At 43.0% G+C, this 20847-nt stretch overlaps 1 protein-coding gene across 1 annotated transcript in view; it reads left to right on the top strand.

The window, feature by feature from the left end:
- Nucleotides 1–3709: 3709 nt before the first annotated feature.
- The window catches only part of SLC35F3 (solute carrier family 35 member F3), a 416096-nt gene continuing 398958 nt past the window's right edge, over nt 3710–20847 (top strand). The window contains exons 1-2 of the mRNA XM_043477108.1: nt 3710–4074; nt 4434–4663. Coding sequence (XP_043333043.1) covers nt 4022–4074; nt 4434–4663 — 283 coding nt within the window. The 5' untranslated portion in view covers nt 3710–4021. The remainder of the gene's footprint in view (nt 4075–4433; nt 4664–20847) is intronic.

Raw genomic sequence — 20847 nt, 5'->3', positions numbered from 1 at the left:
AAATTAAAATACAGCCAGTAAAAACAATCTTTTAGAAGAATATTATAACACTGAAAATCTGAAAAATATATTTTTTTCAGTTAATAGACTGTGTTTTACAGCAATTTTAGGTTCACAGTAAAATTCTGCTAAAGTACAGCCCCCAAGTTCCTGCCACCCCCACACACACACACAGCCTCCCCACCGATATTAACATCCTGCTTCAGCATGATATGCTTGTTACAGTCGGGGAACTGACACCGACATGTCATTATCAACCACAGTTGATACCTCAGGGTTCACATCGGGGTTAGCTCTTGGTGTTGTATTGATACAACCTATGGATTTTCACAAATGTAAAATGACACTTATCCACCATTATAGTATCATACAGAAGAGTTTCACTGCCCTAAACCAACCCCCCCCTGCCACCGTGCTCACTCATTCATCCCTCCCCTTCCAATTTATCCCTACAAACACCAGGAACCCCTGGTAATCAATGATCTTTTTACTGTCTCCATAACTTTGTCTCTTTCACAATGTCATATAATTGGAATCATATACTATATACCCCTTAACATTGGCTTCTTTCACTTGGCAATACACATTTAAGGATCCTTCATGTCTTCTCACGACTTGATAGTTCACTAGTTTTTATCACTGAATAACATTCCAGTATATGAATATACCACCCTTTACCCATCACCTATTGGAGAACATACTGTTTGTTTCCATATTTTGGTGATTATGAATAAAGCGTCTGTAAATATATCTGTGCAGGTCTGTGTGTGAACTTAAGTTTTCAACTCAACGCAGATAAATATCAACCTGTACCATTGCTGGATTACATAGTGAGAAGATATTCGGTCGTGTAAGAGACTGCAAAACTCTTCCAAAGTGGCCATACCATTTGCATTTCCACCAGCAATGAAAGAGAGTTCCTGATGGTCCACATCCTTGTCAGCATTTGATGTCAGTATTTTGAATTATATCCATCCTAGTAAGTCTGTAGTGGTATCTTACTCATTGTTTTAGTTTGCAGTCCCCTAATGGAACATGATGTTGAGCATCATTTCATATGTTTTTTGATGGTCTGTATGTCATCTTTGGTGATATATTTGTGCAGATATCTTTCCAATTTTTAAATTGGATTGTTAATTTGCTTATAGTTGAGTTCAATAGTTCTTATTTATTTATCCTAGTTATTTATCTTATTTATTCTAGCTCTTTATCAAATATTTCTTTTGCATATATTTTCTGTAAGGCTGTGGCTTATCATCTTATGATCTTGACAATGTCTTTTGAAGAGCAGAAGTTTTTACTTTTAATGAAGTCCAATTTACCACTTTTTTCTATCATGGAGGATGCTGCTGCTGCTGCTAAGTCGCTTCAGTCATGTCTGACCCTGTGCGACCCCATAGACGGCAGCCCACCAGGCTCCCCCGTTCCTGGGATTCTCCAGGCAAGAATACTGGAGTGGGTTGCCATTTCCTTCTCCAATGCATAAAAGTGAAAAGTGAAAGTGAATCTCTCAGTTGTGTCTGACTCTTAGGGACCCCATGGATTGCAGCCTACCAGGCTCCTCTGTCCACAGGATTTTCAAGGCAAGGGTATTGGAGTGGGGTGCCATTGCCTTCTCTGATCATGGAGAATACTTATATCTAAAAAGACATCACCAAACCCAAAGTTAGCTAGATTTTCTCCTACATTATATTCTAGAGTTTTTAATATTTTATTAGGCCTATGATCATTTTTTTTTCAAGTAGATGTCTGGTTGTTCTAACACCATTTATTGAAAACACTATCATTTCTCCAAGCTTCTTTTGTGGCTCAGCTGGTAAAGACTCCGCCGACAATGCAGGAGACCTGGGTTCAAGCCCTGGATTGGGAGGATCCCCTGGAAAAGGAAAGGCTACCCAGTCCAGTATTCTGGCCTGGAGAATTTCATGGACTACAGCCCATGGGGTCACAAAGAGTCAGACACCACTCAGCGACTTTTATCCTTTCTCCATTGAATTGACTTTGCTCATTTGTCAAAGATCAGTTGACCATAATTGTGTGACTGTTTCTGGGCTCTCTATTCCATTCCAGTTATCTATTTATTTATTCTTTCCTCAATACCCCACCGCATTGTTTGCTGCAGCTTTATATTAAGTATTGAAGCACTGTAGTGTTAATCCTCCAACTTTGTTCTTCTCCTTCAATATTGTGTTGTCTATTCTGGGTCTTTTGCCTCTTCATATGAACTTTTGAAGCACTTAGTTGATAGCCACAAAATAACTTGCTGAGGATTTGATTGGGATTATACTGAATCTCTATGTTAAGTTGGAGAGAACTACATCTTAAAATTACTGAATCTTTCTACCAATGAACCTGAACTTTCTCTCCATTTATTTAGTTCATCTCTGATTTCTTTCCTCAGAGTTTTGTAGTTTTCCTCATACAGATCTCAATACCTATTATGCCCAATTTATACCTGAGTACTTTTGTGTGCCAGTGTAGGTGGTATTACATTTTCAGTTTCAAATTACAATGGTTTATTGCTTGTATATGGGAAGTTGATTAACTTCTGTACATTCACTTTGAATCCTGAGATCTTGCTATAATTCATATCTGTTCCAGGTCAATCAAGTGGTTGATTTTTTGAGATTTTCTACCTAGGTGATCATGTCATCTGTGAACAAAGAGTAGTTTTATTTCTTTCTTCCCAATATACAAACTTTTAAATTTCCTTTTCTTACCTAATTGCATTAGCTAGGACTTGCAGTAGAATACTGAAGAGGAGTGCTGAGAAATCCTTGCCATGCTCCTAACCTAAGGTAGTTTCTTTCCATTCGGTATGATGCTAACTGTAGGTTTTTGAAGATGTCTTTTATAATGTGAGGAAGTCCTCTCTCTATTCCTAATTTGCTGAGACACAATATAATTTTAATATAAAAAAGTACCAAAAGCAGCGTTTACAGTTCCATCCTGATTTTGTGAAGAAGGTATTTTGCATTGAAAAAAAAAGAATGGAAAAATTTGTGGACTACTTAATTCAAAGTAGTCCTTTTGGGCTAAAAATGGGGTATTTTCGTCTCTACCTATTTCTGTATTTTCTCAATTCTTCAGAATGAACCTATATGTATTTTTTTATAACAGAAAAAAAATTATGAAAGCCGATTAGGTGTTCTAGAAAGAATGATTTGCAGACAGAAGAAAAAAAATTAGAGGCTAAATAAAGTAGAAATCTAACAAGAGAAAACTGATTTAGTAACAGGGTCAGCATGAGAATGTAAGCTCTCTGAGGGCCAGGGGTGACCGAAGGATGCCCACAACACAATAAATAAGTCACTAGTGTCTCAGCTTTGACTATGAAATGCCATATGGCATTCTGAGCATGATTTTGGTGGGTTTGGAACCAGGTTTCTGTTTTTCCAAGTAGTTTTTGCTCATTATTTTAGAAGGAGGAAAGAGAAAGAGAGATTGAAACTGAGCTGAACTACTGAATCAGGAACAGAATGATGTGATAGGTCCTAAGAGAGGGGAGGAGGAGCGCGCCCCTAGCCCCAAGGTTGCGGGGCGGAGCGCGGGCGGCTGGTGCGGGCTCCGGAGCCCCGCGCACACGTGGGCGGCGGGAAGGGGGCAGCAGCGCCCCCGCCTGGTTCCCGCGCTTGGGGGCCCGCACCTCCGGTCCTCCCAGGTGCCTCGAGAGCGCATACCGCCGCCGGCGCTCTCCGGGTTAGGGGGCTCCCGCGCCTGCCGTGTGCCCGGGGCGGTGGCGGCGGCTACAGGCAAGGGGGGCGGCGCTGGCACTGCCCTGCGGCCGGCGGGCTGCAGCGAGTCCCGCGGACCGGCTGGAGCCGGGCTGAGCCGCCGCGCCCGCATCGCGCCGCACACCGCCGAGGCTTTCGCCGACCGTGGCTCGGGCGCGCCCGGGCGGCGTGGGGACCCTCGCCGGGCCTCGCGCCCACCTTCCCAGGGGCCGCGGCCGCGGGCAGCTCGGGCCCGCGGCCCCTCAGCCTCAAGTCTGGGAGCTCCCGGCCCTACTCTGACATTGCCTATGGGGATCCGAGAGTTTCCCGGCGGCGCACCGAGGGGCAAAGGCATCGCCATGTGAGTAGCGCCCGGGGCGCGGGGGCGCGAGCGGGCGGCGGGGTGGCCTTCGGCAGCTGGGATACTGGCAGTCTGAAGCTGGGGAGGGGGCGGCGCGCGCGGCTGAGCTGTTTGGGAAGTTTAGGGCATCCTCTCCCTCGCCACTCGCCCCAACCTGCTCTGCCCCGAAGCGCCCAGTGCCGGGTCCGGAGACGGGACCCGACGCCCAGGCTGCCGAGGGAGCTGGGGGAGCGGTGGAGCGGGGAAGGGCCGCATCTGCCCGTAGAGGGCCCCGGGCTGCGCCCAGCTTGCCCTGGGATCTCACCCACATTCTCCCCCTCCCCTTCTGTCCCTCCCTACCAATCTGCCCGCGGCCTCAGTGGCATGAGGAGGTCACCGGACGTCAGCCCCCGGAGACTGTCCGACATCAGCCCCCAGCTCCGGCAGCTCAAATACTTGGTGGTGGACGAGGCGATTAAGGAGGATCTGAAATGGTCGCGCTCGGTGGAGGACCTCACCAGCGGGCCCGTGGGGCTCACGTCCATCGAGGAGCGGATCCTGCGCATCACCGGCTACTACGGCTACCAGCCCTGGGCGACGAGCTACAAAAGTAAGACCACCCCCCCGCCCATACCCTCCCAGGTGTCCCCCTCCGCGCCTCCACCCTGGCCCCATTTTCCTGGTCGGCTAGCGCATCTGCCTTGCAGTTGGCTCGGCAGTCTCCGGGAGCGCGCCCAGGCACGCGTCCAGCCCCTCCCTGCTGTCCTGCCCGCACACACAGACCCAGGTTTGCAAGTTTTAGGAAGAGGCCTGGAGACGGTTCTCTCGGACCTTTAGGAATTTCTGATCCGTTTTCTTAACACCCTCTCTCCTTCCCACAGACATCTCTCTTGTCTTTATCTGCTTGCACTTGAGGTGTCACGGGAGACTGGAAACTCAGTGTATTCTTGTCCTGTGTGGCTTCTCTGTGGATCTGAAAGTGTTAGCTGCCCCGGGTCGGGTCTCAGATGGCTTAGTGAGAAACAGCAGACTCTGCACGCCTGGATTTTAACTCTTCCCTGGATCCCTTAGGCCTGATGATGCAGGAATTACTGGGGTCTTCATTTTAGATCTTTTTCATTCCCTTTGTCCTGAGTTTGGAGGTTGCCTGTGGATCATTCTAATGATTGGCATTTGGTCCTTGAGAGATGAATGCTTGGTTCCAGGTGGAGCAGCTGAAACTTTTCTTTGCTAGTGGTTCCAGCTGATGGCTTTGGCGATGCTGTGATCAGTTTATACAGACATTACCTGTGTGACCAGGACTAATTTGGTGGGGATTTCTTTTTCTCATTTGGAAGAGAGAAGGTGGCTACAACAAACTCTGGAACCTATAACTCTAAATCATAATTTGGTGATTCCATCACTGTTGTTCTACAAGCAGAAAGAGAGCCATTTACCACCTCCGTCAGTCCAAGAAATGAGTATTGCTTCATTCCATTTGTAATAAAGACTAACAGCTTAATGATTTTGAGATGTGGTTTTATCCTTCAGTACTTGAAATTGAAACATATTTTATCAGTCTTTAGGAAAAAAAAATCAGGCTTTTGTAAATTAATCATACTGAGTTCTAAAAATGTGTCTACCTTTAGTTTTTCCCTAAAGCCCTTGGTTCCAAGCCAAAGGTCAATGGTATGCTGGCGGTTAGCTGGTAACTTTTAAGTTATGTGCAGGAAGAAGCATACGATTTTATAATGTTTTGTTTTATGCCCTTTCTTGTTTTTAAAGGATGAGAGTGATTGCATTTAACTCCGTATCAACCTTTAAAGGTTATCTGCATCTCCTCCAATCTCCTGGTGCTAATGCTAGAATTGTAGCTGATAAATGGGCTTTGGATCACAGAAGGAAGGGACTAAGTTTTCTTTTCAGCTGAGAAACACTGGGTATAGGATAAGAGAATGAAAACCCATTGGAAATGATTTCTCTTATAGATAAGGGTAGGACTCTCAGTTTCTATTTCTGCTTTCTAAATTTCTATTAGACATTGTCTCTTTCTTATTTCTGTTCTCAGCTCTCTTAATAAGAAATTAGAATTGCCTAAATAAAGACAATTGTACAAATTACAGCCTTCCTAGCATCATCTATTTAGGCCCTGAAGTCCTAAGATTTATCATTGTAATTCTATTTGTGACTGGTCCCGTGTGCTTTGTAGAAATTTTCACCAAGGTTCATGACTCTGGGTGTCAGTGGGGAGCTTACAGCAGTGATTGATTGTGTTTGGTCCAAACACACTTAATAATTAAGTCAGGGAAAAGACCATATGGAAAGTGAGTCTCTTGTACCACCAGTGGTATTCTTAAATACCTTCTCTGAGGCTTCATTTAAAGAGTAAATATCAGGGGACAGGGCTACAGTGGTCATTGTGATAAGAAATATCACATTACTGCACCCTCTATTCCTGTGAAGATTCTTTTTTATTCCAAGAGATCTCCTTTTTACTAAAATGCTTGAGGTGACAACTGACATTTTGATGAATTAATTGGATTTTAAGTTTAAATTTAGAGAAGCTCATATTTTATTAATGTAGCCAAATACATTTTAGGGCAGTCCTTTGGTTGTTTGCCACTTCTACCCAAGTAGAAAAAAATAACAATAAAAGTTTATCTGTCTGTTGGTATCAGTGAGTTATTTTGTTGGTTAATAATTACACTCAACAAACTGGAAGAGATGATGATTACAAAATACTCTTCTCAAGGTGTCAAGAGCAAGTTAGGGAATGTTCCAAGCCTTATCCTTGATATTATGACATCACCTTTGGTTCATCTTCTCTGTGTCCCCACTGAGGGAGTTGACAGTGAGGGTGTCTGGATTAGTGGAGAGTGTAAGTAAGCCGCCTTTATGCTGCTGCTGCTAAGTTGCTTCAGTCATGTCCGACTCTGTGCGACCCCATAGACGGCAGCCCACCAGACTCCGCCATCCCTGGGATTCTCCAGGCAAGAACACTGGAGTGGGTTGCCATTTCCTTCTCCAAGCTGCCTTTATAGCAGCAGATATTATTGACTGACCAAGTATTCTTTGTTGTCTTCTTAATTTTTAGATTGTTCATCAGTCGTGTTCGACTCTTTGACTCTTTGCTACCCCATGCGCTATATAGTCCATGGAATTCTCCAGGCCAGAATATTGGAATGGTTGGGCTTTCCCTTCTCCAGGGGATCTTCCCTGCCCAGGGATTGAACCAGGATCTCCTGCATTGCAGGTGGATTCTTCACCAACTGAGCTATCAGGGAAGCCCCTGTTTGGGGCAGTGAAGATAAATGAGGTAATTGGGAACAGTGCAGCAATGATCTTTGCTCAAGATTCTGAGCCCAATCAATGAGATGAATGAATTTCCCTGTAGCCAAGGGACTTTTTGTGAAGAATTGTTTTTTTAAAAAATCCTAAAGGCCCCTGGGTCTACGAGGGATGGTTTGTATGTAACATTCAACTGACAATTAAGCTATAAGCTGGTGGAAGGGTGGAATTCCTCTTTTCAGTTGCCACAGTCCTCCGATTCCACATTCCCTGTTTCTGAACAAAAATATTGCTGGACAACATTCTTAGGGGTGCCTTCCCTGGTGGCTCAGATGGTTGAGTCTGCCTGCCAAGCAGGAGACTCATGTCTGATCCCTGCGTTGGAAAGATCGCCTGGAGAAGGGAATGGCTACCCACTCCAGTATTGTAACCTGGAGAATTCCATGGACAGAGGAGCCTGGCGGGCTACAGTCCATGGGGTTGCAAATAACTGGACACGATTGAATAACTGACACTTTTCACTTTCATTCTTAGGAAGTCCTTGGCTTCCCACTTGTACGTGTATCCAGAGCCCAGAAGGCGTGTAGTCCAAAGTTCAGCTCAGTTCAGTCGCTCAGTCGTGTCCGACTCTTTGCAACCCCATGAACCGCAGCACCCCAGGCCTCCCTGTCCATCACCAACTCCTGGAGTTTACCCAAACTCATGTCTATTGAGTCACTGATGCCATCCAACCACCTCATCCTCTGTCGTCCCCTTCTCCCGCCTTCAATCTTTCCCAACATCAGGGACTTTTCCAATGAGCCAGCTCTTTGCATCAGGTGGCCAAAGTATTGGAGTTTCAGCTTCAACATCAGTCCTTCCAATGAACACCCAGGACTGATCGCCTTTAGGATGGACTGGTTGGATCTCCTTGCAGTCCAAGGGACTCGCAAGAGTCTTCTCCAACACCACAGTTCAAAAGCATCAATTCTTCGGCACTCAGCTTTCTTTATAGTCCAACTCTCACATCCATACATGTCCACTGGAAAAACCATAGCCTTAACTAGACGTACCTTTGTTGACAAAGTAAGTCTCTGTTTTTTAATATGCTGTCTAGGTTGGTCATAACTTTCCTTCCAAGGAGTAAGCATCTTTTAATTTCATGGCTGCAATCAAAGTAGTTGCTCAGTTAATGTTTGTTGAACAAGGGAATGGATATGACCTGAAACATTGACCTCTGAGAGAGAAAACTTTTGAATGTACATCATAATGCTTTGTATTGTTTAGTTCTTTATGCTCACTTATGTTAGGTCGGAATTTGCTTTACCTTTTCCTTATTCTTCCATGGTGAGTGCCATCTTTGGCTTTCTGAACCATAGACTATACTAGAATCCTTTTTTTTTTTTTTTAATGGTTTTAGTTTATTTTAATATAGCAATTGGATTGCCTGATTTTATAGAGTTAAAATAATCTTGCGTGCCTATGACAAACCTTCACGATTTTTTTTAAATTGAAGTATAGTTGATTTAAAATGTTGTGTTAGTTTCTGGTGTACAACAAAGTGATTCAGTTATACAGATATCCCTTTTCATTTTCTTTTCCATTATGGTTTATTACAGGATACTGAATATGAATTCCCTGTGCTATATAGTAGGACCTTGTTATCTAGCTATCCTATATATTATAGTTTGTATCTGCTAATCCCAAATTCCCAATCCCTCCCTCCCTCATCTGCCTCCATCTTGACAACCACGATAGACCAGAAATCTTTTTTTTTCTTAATTTATTTATTTTTAATTGAAAGATAATTACAATGTTTTGTTGGTTTCTGCTGTACATCCACATGGATCAGTCATAGGTATACATGTGGACCAGAATTCTTTTTTTGTTGTTATGGAAATCCTGACCCTATAAGACTATTTTACTTGAAATATGGTCCTTGCCGCAGTGGGCCCAGAATTCTTGATTGCAAGCTTTCATGTAACCCAGGGATTCTCTCTTTTTTTTTTCTTTAATTTAAAAAATTTTTTTCTTTATATTGTAGTGGTTTTTGCCATACATTGACATGAATCAGCCATGGATTTACATGTACCCCATCCCGATCCCCGCTCCCGCCTCCCTCCCCATCCCATCCCTCTGGGTCTTCCCAGTGCACCAGCCCTGAGCACTTGTCTCATGCATCCAACCTGGGCTGGTGATCTGTTTCACCCTTGATAGTATACTTGTTTCAATGCTGTTCTCTCTGAACATCCCACCATCACCTTCTCCCACAGAGTCTAAAAGTCTGTTCTGTACATCTGTGTCTCTTTTTCAGTTTTGCATATAGGGTTATCGTTATCATCTTTTTAAATTCCATATATGTGTGTTAGTATACTGTATTGGTCTTTATCTTTCTGGCTTACTTCACTCTGTATAATGGGCTCCAGTTTCATCCATCTCATTAGAACTGATTCAAATGAATTCTTTTTAATGGCTGAGTAATATTCCATAGTGTATATGTACCACAGCTTCCTTATCCATTTGTCTGCTGATGGGCATCTAGGTTGCTTCCATGTCCTGGCTATTATAAACAGTGCTGCCATGAACATTGTAACCCAGGGATTCTCATCTTCCATGCTACTGACACTTGGTAACTGAATAATCCTTTATTATGGAGGGGGGGAACATCTTGGGCATAGACGGGTATTTAGCAGCATCCCTGGCCTGTAGTACACCCTTCTTCCCAGCTGTGACACCCAAAAGTGTTTCCAGACAATGCCGGATGTTTCATGGAGAGGTGAAGAGTCCTCATTTAGCCTCACTCCAAATTTCTGCTGCAAGTGAACTATCTTCCCTGGAGCGATAGGGCTCACTTAGCGGGCCTGCCTTCTCAGTTCTTGGCCTTCTCTTCCTTCTTCCTAGACTGCGTCTTGTGTTTCCAGAGGGGCCAGGCTAAAAGGAACCACCTTCTGCAAAGAACTGGTTGCTTCTGCAGCTCACATGATTCTGTACCCACTCACTGTAAGTTGATACCCTGTAGAAAGTGCTTGAGAATTCAGAACAGTTTGGGTAGCTTTTCATTTTTTAAAACTGTTACTGGAGTGTAGTTGCTTTACAGTGTTGTACTAGTTTCTGCTGTACAGGGAAGTGAATCAGTTCTATGTGTACATATAGCCCCTCTTTGGGGGATTTCCTTCCCATTTAGGCCGCCACAGAGCAGTGAGTCGAGTTCCCGGTGCCATACAATAGGTACTCATTAGCTGTCTCTTTTATACATAGTATCAATAGTGTGTATATGTCAAGGCCAATTTCCCAGTTCACCTGACCCCTTCCTTTACTGCCTTTGTGTCCATACCTTTGTTCTGTATTTCTGTTGTGCAGATAAGATCATCTATACCATTTTTCTATATTCCTGGATAGCTTTTCTAGTGACTTCCTTTCCCCTCCCACTAGGGCCATAGCAGAAGAGACATGAGCAGCTGGACTCTCTTCTGCCTCCCTCTTCCTTTCATAATTCTCTGGGGTAGACACCAGTTGGGGAGGAGATGACTGTGGAGGGCAGGGGGAGGACCAGAGACCAGGAATGGGCCATCCTAATAGTGGACAAGGAGGCCCCAGGCCCTGGATGCTGTGGGGCACTGGCCGCATTTGGTTATAGAATGATTGAAGTAGTGGATCTTGGAGATCTCAGACGGAGGTTCTTATGCAGGATAAAAAAACATCTAAAAAAAAAAAAAAAAAGAACATCTATATGTGTTCCTTTATTTTCATTTATTCCTTTAGCAAAGTTTTACTTATTCATTTAATATGTCTGTGCTAGGTCTTAGTTGCAGCACTTGTAATTTTTTCTTTGTGGCTGCATCTGGGATCTTTAGTTGGGCACGTGGGGTCTAGTTCCCCAACCAGGATCGAACCCAGGTCCATTGCGTTGGGAGCATGGAGTCTTAGCCACTGAACCACCAGGGAAATCACTCATTTAGCAAAATTTTTGAGAGCATTTACTCTATGCAGCATATACAGATCAGAGTTGGGAGAAGATGTTCACAGCTGAGGTGTGTCCTTGACAAGAAATCAGTCAGTCAGTTCAGTCGCTCAGTCGTGTCCGACTGTTTGCAACCCCATGAATCACAGCACGCCAGGCCTCCGACACCCTGGAATGTGAAGTCAAGTGGGCCTTAGCATCACTATGAACAAAGCTGGTGGATGTGATGGAATTCCAGTGGAGCTATTTCAAATCCTGAAAGATGATGCTGTGAAAGTGCTGCACTCAATACGCCAGCAAATTTGGAAAACTCAGCAGTGGCCACAGGACTGGAAAACGTCCGTTTTCATTCCAATCCCTAAGAAAGGCAATCCCAAAGAATGCTCAAACCACCCCACAATTGCACTCATCTCACACGCTAGTAAAATAATGCTCAAAATTCTCCAAGCCAGGCTTCAGCAATACGTGAACCTAGAACTTCCAGATGTTCAAGCTGGTTTTAGAAAAGGCCGAGGAACCAGAGATCAAATTGCCAATATCCGCTGGATCATCGAAAAAGCAAGAGAGTTCCAGAAAAACATCTATTTCTGCTTTATTGACTATGCCAAAGCCTTCGACTGTGTGGATCACAATAAACTGTGGAAAATTCTGAAGGAGGTGGGAATACCAGACCACCTGACCTGCCTCCTGAGAAACCTGTATGCAGGTCAGGAAGCAACAGTTAGAACTGGACATGGAACAACAGACTGATTCCAAATAAGAAAAGGAGTATGTCAAGGCTGTATATTGTCACCCTGCTTATTTAACTTATATGCAGAGTACATCATGAGAAACGCTGGGCTGGAAGAAGCACAAGCTGGAATCAAGATTGCTGGGAGAAATATCAATAACCTCAGATATGCAGATGACACCACCCTTATGGCAGAAAGTGAAGAGGAACTAAAAAGCCTTTTGATGAAAGTGAAAGAGGAGAGTGAAAAAGTTGACTTAAAGCTCAACATTCAGAAAACTAAGATCATGGCATCCGGTCCCATCACTCCATGGGAAATAGATGGGGAGACAGTGGAAACAGTGTCAGACTTTATTTTGGGGGCTCCAAAATCACTGCAGATGGTGATTGCAGCCATGAAATTAAAAGATGCTTACTCCTTGGAAGGAAAGTTATGACCAACCTAGACAGCATATTAAAAAGCAGAGACATTACTTTGCCAACAAAGGTCTGCCTGGTCAAGGCTATGGTTTTTCCAGTGGTCATGTATGGATGTGAGAGTTGGACTGTGAAGAAATCTGAGCACCGAAAAATTGATGCTTTTGAACTGTGGTGTTGGAGAAGACTCTTGAGAGTCCCTTGGACTGCAAGGAGATCCAACCAGTCCATCCTGAAGGAGATCAATCCTGGGTGTTCATTGGAAGGACTGATGTTGAAGCTGAAATCCCAATACTTTGGCCACCTCATGGGAAGATCTGACTCATTAGAAAAGACCCTGATGCTGGGAGGGATTGGGGCCAGGAGGAGAAGGGGATGACAGAGGATGAGATGGCTGGATGGCATCACCAACTCGATGGACATGAATTTGAGTAAACTCCGGGAGTTGGTGATGGAGAGGGAGGCCTGGCGTGCTGCGGTTCATGGGGTCGCAAAGAGTCAGACACGACTGAGCGACTGAACTGGCTGACTGAATAGAAACCCACAAATACTTACATCTAGAAAATAAACACATTATTTACATTTTAGCAGGGATGTGTTACTTTGCAAAAGGTTTCCCTAAAGGATGTTTTTAAATAGTGAGCTTACAGCATTTTCTAGTAAAGAAGTTTTCTAGGAATAGCTTTTGGAGAGGTCATGTTTATTGCTTAAAATGAAGAACACCTGTCTCCTGAGCGCATTTAATACTCCGTGTACTGTGCATGGCGCTGGTATATGCGAACATTAATACAAATAATTTTTTTTTAATCAGGATATAGTTACTTTACCATGGTATGTTGGTTTCTGCTGTGCAATGAAGTGAATCAGCTATGTGTGTGCATACACCCCCTCCCTCTTGGAGCTTCCTCCCACCTCATCCCCTCATCCCACCCTCTAGGTCATCACAGAGCACAGAGCTGAGCTCCCTGTGTTACACAGCAGCTTCCCACTAGCTGTTTTACACAAGGCCGTGCACTTTGCGGTCTTCCAGTTCAAAGTCCATTTTTATGTCTGCCTCTCTATTCCTGCCCTGCAAATAGGTTCATCTGCCATTTTTCTAGATTCCACATGTATGTGTTAATATTTGTTTTTCTCTTCCTGACTTGCTTCATTCTGTATGACAGATTCTGGGTCCATCCACATCTCTGCAGATGGCACAATTTTGTTCCTTTCTGTGGCTGAATAATATTCCATTGTAGATCTGTCTGTCTATGCCACATCTTCTTTGTCCATTGATTTAAAAAAATGCTGAAGCGTGTAGTTTTAAGTCATTTGTAGAGTAGAGGATAGGCTAGTCCCCAATGACCACCATGTCTCTGGTCCATCCTGGCCCGCCATTGGCTGCTTGAATCAAGACTCAGAGCATGTGGAATACTGAGCAAAGCCCAGTTTATCTGGGGGGAGGTTTTGTAGCTCAAGGTAGAAAATGGGAGGCATTGAATAACTCACGAAGTGACAAGGAAAAAGCATATTTCAGGGTCCTTTAGGTTTCAGATGTTAGGAAGGGTTTCTGTAAGTTGAGAGGGAGAGTTTTCTGGAGAAGGACAGTCTTTCTTCTCACTCTGCCCTTTCAGACCAGTCTGTGAGTAGCCGTTGCTGATGTTGTTTCCAGTGATAACTGGAACAGTGGCTCATAGTATAATTGAATTCATGGTGAGCAACTTCTGTTTGATCCTCCCAAAATGGTAAAGGTCAGGTCAGCAATTCAAAAATGACCCACTTGGAAGAGATGTATAATTTGGTTGTAAAAGGTTATTTTACAGTGGAGCTTGGCATATGAAATTGTAGATTGAAAAGATTTATGCATTCTGTTTCATATTCTTTTCCCTTATGGTTCATTACAGGCTATTGAATAGAGTTCCCTGTGCTATACAGCAGGACCTTGCTTATTCATCTTATTTATAACAGTTTGCATCTTCTAATCCTAAACTCCTAAACCATCCCTTCCCCTACAACCATGAAGTCTGTTCTCTGTGTCTGTGAATCTGATTCAGTTTTGTAGATAAGTTCATTTATGTCCTATTTAGATTCCACACAGAAGTGATATCATATGGTATTTGTCCTTTTCTTTCTGACTTACTTCACTTAGTATGACAATCTCTGGGTCCACCTGTGTTCCTGCAAATGCCATTACAGATGGAAAAGATTTTAAAGGAAAAAAACTTGGAGGGCAGGAATAAAGCATAACATTTTCTAACGTCTCAGAGAGTCAGTTTTATTCCTGAATATGAATACTTGCTAACAATTTAGTAAGTATTTTTCTGAGATTAGACAAGATTAAAATGCAGAACGATTCTTTTTAAGAGAACACGTTTGTCTCCAGGACACTTAGATCATCGGTCGTTGGTTATAAACCGTTTGCTAATGGTCCAAATTCTTACTCCAGGAAAACATAGTCTTCCTGGCCATAGAAGAGGTTTGGGCAAGGAGATTTCTCACTGTTCTTCGTAAGTCTTTCCTGAATCTCTACAAAGTGGCTAGTCTAAAAGAAATCACTCCAGCGGTGAGTGTTTCTCCTTTCCTTAAGTGGCTGGAAAAAATCAGGTGAGTTGTGTTAAAAAATGAATCCGCGTATGTATGAGCTGTGAACTCTGTTAAGTGTTTCCGTGAGAGCTGATAAGGATGCTGCTGGAATTGTAGCCCCTCAGGAACTGCAGTATTTTCTGTGTTGTTGGGAGAAGTGGAAGGAATGAAATCCGCCCTGGGAGCTGCCCTCTTATCCCAGCAGTGTCAATGCTGACAAGTTACTCATCTCTTCCCGCCTCTGTTTTCTTATCTACACAACGGGGGCGAATACAACAGTTTTCCAGGATGGCGTTGAGAATTAAATGAAATAACGTGTATCTAGCATCAAGCCCTTTGCCTGGCATCCAGAAATGTGTCTTTATTTCCATTTATTCATTTTGCAAACTTTTAAAATTTTATTTTATTTTTGGCTGCACTGGGTCTTCATTGCTGCGCGTGGGCTTTCTCTAGTTGCAGAGCGGGAGCTGCTCTCTAGTTGGGGTGCACGGGCGCTCACTGCGATGCTTCTCTTCTTGTGGAGCCCAGGCTGTTAGGGGCACGGGCTCAGTAGTTGCAGCTCACGGGCTCTAGAGCATGGACTTAGTTGCCCCGTGGCGTGTGGAGTCTTCTTGGAGCAGGGATTAAGCCCATGTTGCCTGCATTAACCAGCGGATTCTTTACCACTGGATCACCAGGTAAGTCTCTTGCAAACTTTTCTAACATCTGGAAGTTCCAGAATATAAGTTATGGGAGACCGGATTCTTGCCTTAAAAATCTCACAGACTGGAGAAAGGGGCAAGTGAAATAATAGGGTGTGATAAAGGTTGGCGTTGGAGTGGTGCATTTCGGATCAGAAGCTGGAGGAGTAATAAACCACAGGAAGTAGGTGGGGGGAAGAGTTGCATTTCAGGCTGAGGCATGGTGCTCATGCACAGCAGGGCACATGAGCTGTTTTACTGGAAGGTCACCCAACTCAGCTGGGACAAAGCATCACAGAAATGTGCAGGATGAAGCTGGACTGGGAGCAGAAACTGACCTTGTTCTCTGGTCATCTGCTGTGTGTCACCAGAAGGACCCCTGATGCACAAACGCCACCTCACTCATCCAGGGCCCAGTCTAAGTGTCACTTCTTCCAGGGAGCTGCCCCGACCGTGCTGGATGTGGTGAGGTGTCCTTGCCGGGACTCCCGTGAGACTGTCACTTCCCTTACATGTTGTCCCGGCTAGCTTAATTGTGTGTCTGAAATGTACAGATGGAAAGCTGTGCAAGGGCAAGGCTCATCACTGGGTCTCCAGTCCTCAAGTGTGGCTCTTGGAACATAGAATTATGATAATTCCATTCCCAGATCCCAGACCTGGCACCTCAGTCGATAAACATTTGTTAAATATACTAGTGAAAGGCCGTTTATCACACACAGAAGTAGTTCCATCTCCATTTCTGTGGGGTCTTCCAGGATTATCCGGCACAGAACTCTTCTAATTGTGTTCCTCTGTCAAGATTTGGGGTGCTCACTGCTTGGTCCCCTAAGTACACTGGCATGCAATCCCACTCCCCAGCTCATGTCAGAGTGTTTCGCCTCGTTCTGATAACCTCACTTTAGAAACGATTTGGAAGAAATGAACAAGGAAAAAGAGAAAATGGGTTAGTGGAATTTAAAACATGTTCTAGAGGCAAGATTTAAATATTGGGGGAGAGAGAGGTGAATCAGGGAAATGGCATGTCTTTATGAGGACAGTTGCCGTGGACACTTTTGGGAATATCTTCCCAGCTCAGCCTGACCCCGTGACAGCCCTGCACTATATCTTCAGGGTAGGCCCTTAGCATCATCTTCCTCCTGGACACCATGGATCAGATTGGAGTGGGCCCTTGACCCAAGGTCACTGTATCAGTTTCCCCCTCCTGGATTTTGAGTTTAAAACTAGGAGATTGTGGTCTAGTTGGCATGGTCTTGTAAGTGGAGGAGAAGCCGAGAGAGAGCCATTCTGACTTTTGTGTGAATAGAGAGACAGAGAAAGCTGGTCCACATAGAGGGAAGAGTAAGGCAGGTGTGTAAGCAACCCAGAGAGCCCTGATATTTTCCTGCACTCCATGCTGAGTACCATTTCCCTGTACGGTCCAGATCTTGTTGTAGCTCCTCCTCCAAGCCCCAGGAGACACCTTCCTGTGAAGTGAGCAGAAGCTAAGTTTTGTCCCATGCAGCTGTGGACTCCTGGCTCAAGATTCTTAAGCCATTCCTGCTCAGGCCCAGGTAGGACACAACAGGGATGTACATATCAAATAATTTTTCACTGGAAATAAGAAATCACTTCCTGACTGCTGAGATGACAAAGGCATTGGCGCCTCCGTCACTGGAGAACTTCAGAAAGAGGTGAACACCTAGCAACCCCAGGGGCATTGAGTATTTCCTTACCCCGTGTCAGGGTTGAAGTAGACTTTTTAAAACACACACACACACACACACACACACACACACACACACATAATGTCTTTTGGTTCAATTCATTGACTGTGCATTGATCAGTAGAGTAATATACCAGTTTTATTTTCTTATCTTATTGCAAAGCCTTTAAAGGGACTTGGGCAGTTAGGAATCTGGTCAGTTTTTTAAAATGTTTATTTATTTGGCTCCATTGGGTCTTAGTTGCAGCACACAGGATCTGTGTCGCATCATGCAGGATCTTTCTTTGCAGTGCTCAGACCCTAGTTGTGGGCCTCGGGATTAGTTGCTCCGTGGCTTGTGGGATCTTTGTTCCCAGTCAGGAATCCAACCCATGTCCCCTGTATTGTCCCCCGTATTGAATTGTCAACCACTGGACCACCAAGGAAGTCCCAGGAATCTGGTCAGTTTTCTTGGTTAATGATGGTGGCACATTTTTCTCTCTCATGCATCTGCAGGTAGCTTTAATTTATGACAGTCTTTGAGACGGTAGGAAATAAATTGCTCCTCTCAGGTGGTTTGCAGCTGAGAAGGCTCGAGGCTGTTAATGGACTCCTGAGGCGGAGAAATTTTCAGTGTAACTTCTCAGAACCATTTTCTGGTTTTGACACATGTTTTCTGTGATATTCACATTTGCTCCTTGTCAGTCTGTTATGTATCATCCATAGTACTTGGCTAGATAAGAATCTCTTAGAAGGATTATTTTTATCCTTTTTCATCATCTACTTTGTACCCATGTAGTGTTATAAAAGCTTGCATATATCCTCAGAGTTTTTTTCCAATAGGGTCAGAAGAAATTTGCTTCTTTCAGAATGATGACTTTGCTTTCTTAGTTTTCTTTTTATAGGGTTTGCTCATTTTCAGTGAATGTATATTAAGATGCCCTGTTCTTAAAAAAAGGAATATAATTATGATTGTAGGTATGAAATATTTGGGTTTTGTGCTGTATTCTTCTCATGCCGTGCAGGTGTGGGAGTTTAAGAAACACTCTTTAGTGACAAGTGCATTATGTTGGCAAATGATACGGAGGAAGGACTTGAACTTCTCTCCTCTATACAGTTCTTTTATTTATTTTTTAATGTCTCTGCATTTTATTTTTTTCCTTTTTTAATTTAATTTTATTTTTTTCCATCTATTTTTATTAGTTGGAGGCTAATTATATACAGTTCTTTTAAAAGAAAGAAAGAAATCATTTGCAGACCATTTAAATGTCATAACCCAGAACAACAGATTTCAAGGGTTTATCCTTGGAAAAAATAGATTGAATAGTTTATAAATATTTAACTATTTAAATATATATATATTTAACTCTTTTCTTTTAAGTCAGCATTTTGTTTTATTAAATATTTAACATAAGCATCTTTGGTAAGTACATCTGATTTCATGCCATAGGGGTGTTTTCAGTTCCATGAAGGTTTTGTAATTCAAATTTATTCTAAAGTAATTAGCCTCCAATTAAAACAAACCAAAAAAAGGGCCAAAAAAAAAAGGTATGGTGCATACCTAAAAACAAACAAATAAATAAAAACACAAATTTATTCTAAAAAAATGGGTAGTGGTGCATGTGTCATTGTGTTTGTTCTGTCTGAAACCTGCATGGGTCTTGTGTTTCTCTCAGAATACATGGAACATTTTCAGTGTGGTGGCTGGGAAGGTGGAGAAAGGAACGCTTTCAAGCCAGAACCCCCTGCCACCATGCTCCCTCTTGAGAAGCCCATGGGCCAGGAAGGGACTTCAGAAAATCACTGCAGGGAATTTGAAATACCACTCATGGAAAGGTTCGTTGGTCTGTGATTTGGTAACAGATCAAACAGTGGAACTTACTATGAATACGTATTCATTTATTCGTTAATCCAGTCATTCATTTTTCCATCCAGTCACTCACTTACTCACTCTTTCATTTATTCAGACATCAAATAGTTCACTGCTTCTAATGAGCAGTAAATATATTCACTTCTTAGATAAGCTGTACTAAATATATGGCATATATATACTAATATATGTACTAAATATACAACCTATTTCCTAGAAAACTATGGAACTGAGAAACCAGACAGACATATCCTAGTCCATGAAATTATATACTTTTCTTGTTTAGGGCCATCCCACAAGTGGACTCCATGTTTCTTTTTGGTGTTTCTATAAGTTAATATCTTGGGGTATTTTGGATCAGATGTTTTGGATAGGGTCTGAACCTCAGGAAAGCTCTTTTTCTCTTCCTTTGGAAACTAGTTGTTCTGTTGCTGTGGTGAGAGTTCTGATTTGTTTGTTTGTTGTAGCCCAGCCATGAAACGTGTTTTTCTTTTTCATGTAATCATGCAGCAATGAAGAGTTTTGACTGAGTTGATGAAATTAAGCCTGCACATTTCTTCCCTAATGTTTTCTGTCGCAGGCATTCAGTTTCTTTCCAGCTTTGAACAAAGCTTGCCTGAGACCTGAGACGTTTTTCTTCCTCTAACTTGAGCCCTACCAGAAATAGCAGCAGGCAGACTGGAATTCAGGGGAATTGAGATTTACTTCCAGCTCTGCGTGTTCTTGCCTGCACGGCTGTCTGTTTTTACTCTGCTGTTTCTCCAGTTCCTGTAAGAGAAAATCCTCACGTCCACTGAAATACTCCTTTAAAGCTATTCTCTTGGTTGTTCAGCTTAAGAATCATAACACTGTCCAGTTCTTCTAGATGTGAATGGAGTGATATTTCCAAGTGGCAGCTCTACTTTTGTAAGTTAACAAAAATCAAAGCATCCTGATTAATGTGACTTTTATTTTAAATATATATATATTATTGAAGATAGTCAATTTACATTGTTGTGATAGTTTCAGGTGTATAACAGAGTGATTCAGTCATACGTATATATGTGTGTGTATATATATTTTTTTCCCTCAGATTCTTTTCCCTTATAAGCAATTACAAAACATTGTAATAGTTTACCTAGTTCCCTGTGCTACACAGTAGATCCTTGCTGGCTATCTGTTTTATGCATAGTAGGATGTTTATGTCAATCCTGAACTCCTGATCTATTCCCATGTCTCGCCCCACTGCAATTGTAAGTCTATCCTCTATATCTGTGGCTCTGTCTCTGTTCTGTATACAAGTTCACCTGCTTCATATTTTATAGATTCCACGTATAAGTGATACACAATATTTGTCTTTGTCTGGCTTACTTCACTCAGTGTGATAATCTCTAGATTCATCCACATTGCTGCAAGTGACATTATTTCATTCTTTTTTCAGGATGAGTAATATTCCACAGTGTGTCTGTACCACATCTTTATCCATTCAACTCAGATGGACATCTGGGTTGTTTCCAAGGTTTGTAAACAGTGCTGCCATGAATGCTGGGGTGCATGTGTTTTTTTTAATTATGGTTTTCTCCAAATATATGCCCAGGAGTGGGATTGCTGGGTCATGAAAGTGAAAGTGTTAGTCTTTCAATCATGCTGGCTCTTTGCAACCCCATG

Source organism: Cervus canadensis, chromosome 8, assembly GCF_019320065.1.
Source record: "Cervus canadensis isolate Bull #8, Minnesota chromosome 8, ASM1932006v1, whole genome shotgun sequence".
In the NCBI taxonomy this organism is placed as follows: domain Eukaryota; kingdom Metazoa; phylum Chordata; class Mammalia; order Artiodactyla; family Cervidae; genus Cervus; species Cervus canadensis.
This window is presented reverse-complemented; position numbering and strand designations above follow the sequence as displayed.